This window comes from Plasmodium falciparum (genome assembly GCF_000002765.6).
Source record: "Plasmodium falciparum 3D7 genome assembly, chromosome: 9".
Lineage (NCBI taxonomy): Eukaryota > Apicomplexa > Aconoidasida > Haemosporida > Plasmodiidae > Plasmodium > Plasmodium falciparum.
In genome coordinates this window covers 177,501-188,887 of record NC_004330.2, presented here as the reverse complement: position 1 = coordinate 188,887, position 11,387 = coordinate 177,501, and the positions used below count along the sequence as shown (strand labels likewise).

At 19.1% G+C, this 11,387-nt stretch overlaps 3 protein-coding genes across 3 annotated transcripts; 1 reads left to right on the top strand and 2 right to left on the bottom strand.

Moving 5' to 3' along the window:
• Window positions 1-265: 265 nt before the first annotated feature.
• PF3D7_0904000 (GTPase-activating protein, putative) lies at window positions 266-1,546 on the top strand (the record flags this gene model as incomplete). Its single annotated transcript, XM_001351878.1, has 1 exon — window positions 266-1,546. The coding sequence occupies one exon, from the start codon at window positions 266-268 to the stop codon at window positions 1,544-1,546; it is 1,281 nt and encodes a 426-aa protein (XP_001351914.1).
• Window positions 1,547-2,504: 958 nt separating this feature from the next.
• On the bottom strand, window positions 2,505-3,067 carry PF3D7_0903900 (60S ribosomal protein L32; the record flags this gene model as incomplete). The annotated part of the gene is made up of 2 exons (XM_001351877.1): window positions 2,505-2,813; window positions 2,981-3,067. The coding sequence occupies 2 exons, from the start codon at window positions 3,065-3,067 to the stop codon at window positions 2,505-2,507; spliced, it is 396 nt and encodes a 131-aa protein (XP_001351913.1).
• Window positions 3,068-4,896: 1,829 nt separating this feature from the next.
• Window positions 4,897-9,701, bottom strand: PF3D7_0903800 (LCCL domain-containing protein; the record flags this gene model as incomplete). Its single annotated transcript, XM_001351876.1, has 2 exons — window positions 4,897-9,267; window positions 9,501-9,701. The coding sequence occupies 2 exons, from the start codon at window positions 9,699-9,701 to the stop codon at window positions 4,897-4,899; spliced, it is 4,572 nt and encodes a 1,523-aa protein (XP_001351912.1).
• Between the last annotated feature and the right edge of the window lie 1,686 nt (window positions 9,702-11,387).

Sequence of the window (11,387 nt, the reverse complement as noted above, 5' to 3'; positions counted from 1 at the left end):
TTAAAAGAATAAAAAATATATAACCTAAAGATATTAGGAAGAAAAACAATATTAAGACAAAATAATAAGGGGATAAAAAGAATTACATATATAAAATTTGTATATATATATATATATATATATATTAATATATACATATTGTATTTTTTTTTTTTTTTTTTTTTGTATATTATATTGTATAAGAGGCTAATATATATATATATTTATATATATATATATTCTTATTTACTTTATATATGTAAATATTAAATACAAGGTAGACAAGATGATAGTAGGTAACAAATTTTGGGACGAAGAAAAAGATGCACCGATATTGAAACGAAATGCAAATTATATTAATCGAGAGAACTGTGAATATATATGTAAGCGTGCAGAACATTTTTATGAAATAATGTTAAGTTATATAAAAGAAGATATAGATGTAGAAATAAAAGAAGATTGTAACGATAAAGAGATATTAAGAATAATAAAATTAGATGCTGAAAGGACATTTAATAAAGAAGAAAATCGATCATTATTAATACAAGTATTACAATCTATATATCCAATAACAAATGATTATCATCAGGGTATATCATTTATATCATCTTTTCTATTACTTTTCTTGGAACCTAAAGAAGTAGTAAAAATAATAACGGGTTTACATAAATATTATTTACCAGGTTACTTTAAAGCTATGCCAAAAGCATATGTAAGAGATTCTCGAGTATTTTTAAGTATTTTAAATATTTTTCATCCGAAATTATATGAACATATAAAAAATTTGATAACACCTGAAGCATTTGTTTCCAAATGGTTTATAGGATTGAATGTACATGTGTTAACATTTGAATCTCTCATGTTATTTTTTGAAAACTTATTAAAAGAAGGAGAAATATTTTTATTCAAATATAGTATTGCTTTATGTAAAACCTTAGAAAAAGAAATAATTAATACGAGTGATGTTTCAAAATTATTAGCTTTATTAAGATTAGATCAAAAGCTTTTTCCAAATGATTATAAAGTATCAGAGGGTCAAGAAATTGGGGAGTTTTTTCTAAATATTATACATACAGCAAGGACAGTAGATTTGTCAAATATTAATTTAGATAAATTAAGAGAAGAAGCATATGAACAAATGAGATTAGAAGAGGAAAGGAGAAAACAAATTGAAATGGAAAGACTTTTAACAGATGATGAAATTATATTTTCTGATGAAGAGGAAGATTTTACTCAAGCAGAAGATGCACCCGAAAGTGAAACAGCAGGAGTAGAAGATGAAAATGAGGGAGAAATTAAATATACTGAAGATGAAAATGAAAAAAAAAATGACAAAAATGAAATAGTAGCCGAAACAAAAAATGTTGAAGATATGAAGGATGCGAAAAATCATGATATGAAATATGCACACACAGAGGAGATTAAAAATATGGATAATATAGGAAAAGGAGATAATGAGGAACCTAAAAATACTAATGAAAAAAATCAAAAGTGTGGAAAAGACAATATAAATAAGGTAGACGTGAAAGTACAAATTAATGAAAAAAGAGAAATGGAAGAATATTAAAAAGAAAATAAAAAAAAAAAATAAAGAAAGAAAATTTAGTATATATATATATATAATATCATACTTTTGTAGATCACGTCGAATGAATATTTTTATTAATTTTTTTTTTTTTTTTACATAATGTGATGCCATATAATAATATATGTACCATACATTAAAAAAAATATAAGTGGTACTCACATAAAGACATATATATATATATATATATATATATGTTTATATTTTTTTCCATAATTAATAGTTTACCATTAATGAAATGAGGTAAATTTTATTTTATTTTTTATAATATATTTTTTTTTTAACATATATAAATATAAAAGAACAAGTATATATATATATATATATATATATATATGTAATAAAAACTCTTGTTTGACATAAATATTTGTATAAATATTTTTCTCTATATATATTTTTATATTTAATTACTACTATGAACATAAAATAGTGGTTTCCTAAAATAATATGCACATATATATATATATGTTTATATTATGTGTATTGTTTAAAACCATTTTTTTGGTAAAAAACAAATAAACTTTACCATATAAGACGATTATATGAAGGCAATCCCAAGAAAATAATGAGAAGTAAATATAATATGATATATCATATTAATAATAATATATGTAGTACACATTTCCATTATGTTGTAGAATTGGGGAAGAATATAAATATTATAAGATAATATGTTTAAGATATGAATGTTAAAAAGATATTTCTTTAAACTAATTTTATAATATATGAAAATATGATTTATTTCATTAATTATGTGTAAATGTTTATTATAAATATTTCGGTTTCTTATAAGTATAAACATAAATATGAGTAATATTTATATAAATACATATTTAAAGAAAAAAAAAAAAAAAAAAAAAAAAAAATGAATTAATATATAAAAAAGGGTATATAACACATATATATAGGAGTATACATATATATATATATATATATATTTTTATTCTTCTGTTTTTTGTAATCTGGCTTTAGCATTTATAACAGAAACATTCATTTGTTTAGCTCTCTCAATAATTTGTTTTCTTTTTTTGCTTGATACGTTATGAGCAATTTGTACACAGTATTTAGTATGGTTCATAATTAATGGTTCCATTTCTTTTACGTTTTTAACAACATATTTGTACTTATTATTTGGTAATAAAAATTTGGTTTTCTTATTACTACCATATCCAATACTTGGCATCAAATTTGTGCCTTTGTATCTTCTTCTCACACGGCAATCAATACCTCTTGGTTTTCTCCATGCAGGCTATAATAATGAGGAAAAAAAAAAATATATGATTATATATATGAATACTTTTGGGGTACATTTAAAATAACATATACATATATAAATATACATATATATATATATTTATTTATTTATTTATTTATTTATTTATTCATTTATTTTCTCTTTATATATTTTATGTTTACCTTAACACGCATAAATCTATTTGACTGAAATCGAGTAAATTTCTTGGTCCTCTTTTTTATAATTTTTCCAACTTTTTTTACTGCCATTTTTTTATTACTCTTTTTTATTTAATTTATATTTTTATTAAATAATATATATGAAAATATATTTACTTTTTTTTTTTTTTTTTTTTTTTTAAATATAAGAATATATATTATTTTTGACAAATATATAATATAATATAAATAAATAATAATTATATTTATTATTTTATTTATTTATTTATTTATTTATATGAATGAATATATAAAAAGTAACATTCCTTAATTTTATCAAAAAATTAAGATTTTAATTATTTTCTATAAAATAGGTAAAAAAAAAAAAAAGAAATGAATAAATAAATAAATAAATAAAAACTGTAACATATAATAAATATGTGAAGGAAATATGAATTTATATAATAAGAAAAAAATAAAACATTTAACTTTTTAATATTTCTCCTTATATATTTATTACGTGAATATTATATATAAAATGTATATATATTAATATATTTATAGATATTTGTATATATTATTTCATATACATAAATATATATTATATATATAAATAATATTACATCATATTATATTATATTATAATATTTATATATTTTTTTATAATATATAATAAAGTAATAAAAAAAAAAAAATTATAGTATATAAATATAAATATTTTTTTGAGGTTCTTATTGCATATATATATATATATGTATATATATAAATATATAATAATAATAAATATTTTAACCTATGTTTATTTTGTTATAAGAATAATATATATATATTATGTTATATACCTAATATAGTAGTATTAAGCTTTTTTTCTTTTTTTATATATTTAACTTTTAAGTAAAATTTTTATAAAGGGATAAATATTTTCATTCTTATGTATACATAAAAATATTAATATGAATCATAATAATTTTTTATATGTATTATTTTATTATATATATATTAATAATTTTTTATATGTATTATTTTATTATATATATATTAATAATTTTTTATATGTATTACCTTTACCTTAAATTATACCTTCTTAATGGTTATATAAGGGGTATTCCTATATAAGCCTTTATTTTTCCCTATATATATTATATATATATATATATATATAATATTATATATATTATAAATATTTTTATTTAATCAAATTTTAAAATAAAATATTAACAATATGTAAATATAATCTGATTACATATCATTAAAATTATTTATTTTTTTTATTTATAAAAATTTGAAAAAAAAAAAAAAAAAAAAAAAAAAAATATAATATAATATATTTATATATTACAAATAAATAAAAATATATACAACAATATAATATATATATATATATATATATTACTATATTTCCAATGAGGAATACTTTTGTATTAATAAATATTTGAATATATAATCTTTTTTATTTAAAGTATTATGCTTTTCCTTCATGTGTGGCCATATAAATAGTGTTATTTTATTTTTTTTTTTTTAAGTTCACACATAAATTCGATTTACAAGAATATATTTTAATAACCTATTAGAATATATTTTATAAATATTTGAAATTTTATTATGTTTTCTATATTAAGAATCCAAAAAGTAAAATATGAAATGATGTATAAAATTATATAACTTTAATTATTAAAAACAATTTGAATTAAAAGAAAAAAAAAAAAAAAACAATAATAAAATTATATCATATATATAAATATATATATATATATATATATATAATATTATACCTAATAAGGTATACAAATGTTAAGAAAGAACTTATAATATATATATATTAAATATATGTTTATTTATTTATATATCTTATTAAATTATTCCACATGAACATTTGACAAAATAGTAAATATGGTGGTGCTTGTTTCCCTTTTTTCTTTTTTTTTCTTTTCATTTTTTTTTTATTGAGAACTAGTGCTTGGTGTAAATACAACATTTTTGTACTTACATTGACCAGATAATAATATAAGACCTAGTGTACCCAATTGTTTAGGCATATTTTGGTTTATTTTTGAATTTAAAATTATTTCATCATTTAAGATAAGTTTTATATTTGAGCCATTATAAGATAGTTTTAAATTATACCATGTGTTATCTTGTATTGATATATGAGTTTTTGTTAATAATTGGAATGGTATTCCTTTGGTTATTTTCATAAGATATATTTTTCCATGTTTTTGTGATATATCTAATATGACGGATAAGAAATCATGATTGGAATGAACTCTAAAAATGATTCCAGCTTTGGATATTTTATTTAGTTTTATATTAGTTTGAAATGTATATGATTTCATATGTGTACATAAATGTTGTTTATTTAAAAGAAGTATAGATGGTATTAGTATATTATTTGCTTGATTTGTTTTTTTTATTGAATATAAATAATTTTCTTCATCATTCGATATATTATTAGTTTCTGAATTATCTTGATTTTTATATATGTTTTTAAAATTTTTTAATATGGATGGTAAGTATATATTTGTTTCTTTTCTTTTTATATGCCATATATTATTATTCTCAGGTATTATCCAGTTGTTATCTAAAGGGGTATGGAAATTTTCTTCAAAAGGTATACATCCATTAGAATTATTATTTCCTATACTTATTGTATGTTCTTTATTATATTTATTAAAAATAAAATTTTTGTTTTGTTTTTTTTTTTTTGTTCCATTTTGTAATACTTGCATATTTTTATTTAAATAAATAGTAGGAGGAAATATATTTTGAATGTTATTCTTTTTTCCCATTTTGTCTGAGTAATATTTGGTTTGATCTAAAGAACCTATAACTAGTTTATCAATAAATATTTTTTCTTTACAATGATTGACTCCAAATCCTAAGAATCCATATGTATGATATCGCGTTTCATATCCACATACAAATTTTTTATTTATAAATGTACGTATATATTTATTACCAAAATCTAGATGAATTTGTATCCACATTCCAAAATTATAAATATTATTTTCAGTTTTCGTATAATTAATTTTGTTTCCTACTGTTCCATTTATTACTTCCAAAAAATAAAATTCATTCCTATTAATTATAAAGTTATGATAATTTTTATCATCTTTATATTTAAAGATTATACCAAATGATCCTTCATATGGTAATTTTATATCTAATGATATAAATCCTTTATATAATTTGGTATATCGATAAAGTATATATGATCCATATATATTATCTTCTGATTTTATAAATGAATTTTCAGTAATAGATGAAAAGAAATTTCCATTTGTATATTTTTCAATTTTCCAATTTGATGATCCATTCATACTATTATTTTGAATACTATCTATTATTATATAATTATCATTAATATTTGTAGATTTATATTGTTCTTTGAATATTTTTACTGTTGTTGTCTTAACATTGGAAAATGCTTTTTCTAGCCTATTTATATGATTTTCCTTTTTCTTCGTTATTATATTAAATTGTTTAATAAGAGAAGTTACAACTGTTTCTTGAGTTTTAACAAATATATCATACGAATCTTTTTGATTTTTTCTTATATCTGTTATTTGTGATTCCATATTTTTTATACTATTTTTTTTCATAAACAAGTTCGAAAGAATATTTTCATTTTTCTTAATTAATGTTTGATAATGTGGAATATCCTTTTTATAATTTTTTTCAAACGTAGTAAATTCTTGAATTATTTTCTTATTTTCTTTTTTTTCTTCATCATCTGAAGGTGTAGAAGTTGGATTCTTCTTTTTATTTTCATTGAGTGCCTCATTTTTTTGAGGAAAAAAAAAATCTTTTTTATAATTATTTTGATTGTATACATTTTGTATTTTGTCTAGCTGATTAGGTAGAACCGCATGTTTTTCATGCACTAAAACGACTGGGGGTGTTTCGGTTAATTTGGAATATAACTGAATGAAGGAAGGAAAAATCGTATTATCGTTATGTGGATGATTATTATTATGATAATTATTATGATAATTATTATTATTATGATAATTATTATTATTATTATTGTTATTATTATTATTATTGTTATTATTGTTGTTGTTTGTTTTATCTTCATCATTCTTATAGTCTATGTCACTTTCTAAATTTATTGATTCATTTATATTGTAGGATGTCCTAGGAAAATTACAAAACCTACCACTTGGTTTAGTAATATAATAAGAATATCCATTTTGGTTTGTACCTATTGTTGCTTTAATACCATTTCTCGTAATTTCCATCGTACTGTTGAAATTTTGTGTTATATTTTTTAGCTTTCGTATTTCTACCAACCCCCCATTAATTGTTAAAATACCCGAATGTATAGCCGATTTGCAAATGGGTGATTTGGACATATAAATATATGAGCCTAATACTTCTTTATCATTAAAACAATAGGGTAAGCACCTAGCAACAATGGTATCATCATCATCGTAATCATAATAATCACTAATAATATTATTATTATCATTATTATTATTATTATTATTATTATTGTTGTTGTTATTGTTGTTGTTATTATTGTTGTTGTTATTATTGTTGTTGTTATTATTATCGTCTCTACTTTGATAGGTCAAACTTTCAAATGTGTCATCACAAGATAAAAGTTTTGATGGATATTTCATTATATCATTTGGCTTTCCATATTTTATATATAACTGTATATCATTACATGTTTTCCTGGTCCAATTTGATAAATAAATAGAAGGCATATTCTTGATGTCACTATATTTTTCAAATAAAGCAAAAACGTCAACAACAATTGATGTATTTTGTTTTAATAAATCTGAAGATTTAATACGTTTAATTATAAATGATCCTGAGCTATATTCATAATTAGTTTTTTTTTCATTAAAATTATTTGTACAATTTATATCAATATCAGATATAAAACTTTTATCTAAATCTGTTTTAGATAATAAGGAATGTTTATCATCAGTTACTATACCTTTATAACCTTTGTATAATTCTTTATTTTTTTCATAATTAATAAAAAAATCATCCATATCAATTAATTTTATATCTGTTATTCCTTTAAATATATGTTCAGTTGTATTAGTAGGTAATATAATACCACACTCTTCATATATGCCTTTTTCATTTTGTATCCTTTGTCTAACTGCTTTTACAATTCCTTCACTTTCATTTGGTAAAAAGTATGAATCAATTGCTGAGGCGCATATACTAGATTTTAAATCATAACAATAATCTGGTCTATTCTCATTTTTTAATATTCTAACGTTCTGATCATTATTGAAATTTTTGAGTGGACACAAAAACTGATATTCTCTATTCGTTTTAGTAATATTTTCAAATGTTAAAGTAAAATCAATTTTTTTCTGAAGTGGTGTATAACACACTTTTTCATATATTGTACTATATAGATATAAAGAATTAATGATTTGTTCGGGCATATTATTATTATTACTCCAATATAAAGAAAATGAAGGTTTTTCATTACCTATGGAAGATATTTCTATGTATATAGGGATTAATTTATTTTTTCGTAATTTCACAACAGCACTATTATTCGTTCTATTATTTATTTCAATATTTCTATTGGATAAAATTTCTTCATTGTTTAATTTTATATTTATATATCCTACGATATTTTTTACATAAAATGTATAAGTATTATTTTCCGGTACATTTAAAAAGCTTTGAATAATAATTTTTATTTGCCCTTGTTCTATACCTAGTTCGTCTAACTTTTCCTCATTAATTTCTAATTTTTCTAATGGTACATTTAATAAATATTTCTTTTGCTCTATATCCATATTATCATATATTTTCATAATAGCCCCTGTACCATATTCATTTAATGATGAAGATGTATTAACTAATAATTTCATATCGTTTATTAAATGAAGAATTTTTTCTTTTTGTTTTTTCATTTCTTTATCTCTGTTTAAAATATGTACTATTTTAGTATCTACTTCTTTGTAACTATTTGTTAAAGTATTAAAATTGTTATGAAACGTATCTATATCTTCTGTTTTAATATTTTTTAATTTTTGTTGCGAATATCTTGTTTTCATTAAATATAATTCGTCTGAAGAAAATATGGATTGTTCAAATTCTTTAGTTGATAAATTATTGCATGTAAAAGAAAATAATTTATTCCCAGCTATTTGAGCACAATTGTTGTTTTCATTTTTTAAATGTGTTTCTTCATCTATCTTCCACATTTCTGACTTTTCATTTTTATTAGGCGAACATGTGGAAAGCACTAAAATATTTTTGTACGTTTTAAGGCACATACCGTTGTTGCTTCTTAATCTTCCATTATCGAACGAAAACCAAACAATTTTATTCTAAAAAAAAAGAAAAAAAAAAAAGAAAAGTATATCATAATATGGGATATATATATATATAATGAGTACATGATGTCATATATATATAATTTAATTGTGAAACCATTTTTTTCTTGTATATTATATATTTGATAAAAATGTGTCAACTGAAATATGGAATGAGTAATTATTTAGTTATTATGGAAGGGATATATATATATATATTTTTTCATATATATGTGGGTATAATTTACCTCATATTCATGTGCTACTTTATCACATTCATCGGTGGCTATTTCAATTATATCATTTTCTATAACATTTTCAGGGTATAAACAATAGGTACCATTATATTTTAAAAATATTTTCTTATTAGATAAATATTCTTTGAAGCTTGCTCGACAAAAATAAGGAATGAAGAATATACATATTATGGACAAAAAAAAATTATACATTATGCTGATAACTAAAAAAACAAAAACAAAAATAAAAAAGAACAAAAAATAGAGACAAGCGTAAAAAGAACAAGAACAATTAAAAGTGAATAAATGAACCCCTAATTTATAAATAATTGTATATAAATAAATATATGTAACTATATATATATATATATATATATATATATATATATATATATATAATTGAACAACATATGTGTAATATATTTATTTATATAGTTACATTTTCCAGTGTCTTATAATGAAGATGGTTACATTATTAATATAACACCAAGGTGGAGAGCTACCAAAAAAATAAAAGGAAGAAGTCATATTACTTCCATTCAACGTTTATATAAGAAATTATTAGTCCACATGTTTTTAATCTTAAAATTAGAAAGTTATTGTATATACTTATGTAAATATTAATGAATAATAAAGTTGTATGTAATTATGTATTGTTCGTTTATGTGTAATTACACAATTATATATATTTGCACTTATTTTGTAATGTTATTGTAAAAAAAAAAAATAAAAAAAAAAAATAATAATAATAATAATAATAATATAAAAATAATAATAATATAAAAATAATAATAATATAAAAATAATAATAATATAAAAATAATAATAATAATAATAATATATTATAAAATAAAAATGGGAAAATTATGAAAAATGTGAAAAAATAAGAAAAAAATTAACACCAAAAATAATAAAATAAAAAAGAAGTATATACATTATAATAATATAACTTTCGAATATTCTTCAAATGGAGAATAATGTTTTATACACATAAGATATACTACTACCATTTTGAAATTATGATATAAAATATACTACTTTATATACTTATTACATTTATTATTTTATTTAACCTGCTAAATTACAACATATTTAATGCACTATATAAAGATATATATGTATATATATATTTATTCATATTGACAAGAATAAAAAATTTCTTATTTTAAATATTTCAGCAGAAATATATACACAAATCTATATATATATATATATATATATATATATATATATATATATATGTGCTCAAAATATAAAATCTTTAACAATTACTAAAATATAAATAATAAAATAAAAAAAAAAAAAAAAAAACAAAAATAAATACATACATATATATATATATATTTTATATATACAATTAAATATATCTTCACAAAAGAATATATAAATATTAAATACATATTTATATGTGAAAATATATATGTATATACTTATATATAAGTACGTATGAATTAATATTCTAATATGAAAACATTAATATAAATAAAAACATTTTTATGGATTTAAAACTTGTCCATTTATATCTATAACTATATACATACATGTATATGTATATGTATATGTATATATATATATATATATATATATATATATGTAGGTAGTATAATTTTTTTTTTTTAATTGAAATTTTCAACAACAAAAAAAAAAAAAAAAAAAAAAAAAAAAAAAAAAAAAATGAAAATATATATACATAATGATAGCAAACATTGAAGATAAAAAATAATTATGATACAAGTAGAACTATTTATGATGTAATATAATATTATATTTATTTGTAATAACATTATGGAAGAATTTTTATCTTTACTATATATATACTGCAATTTCCATATAAGTGAACATATATATATATATATATATATATATATATATATATATAGATGTATGTACATACACACA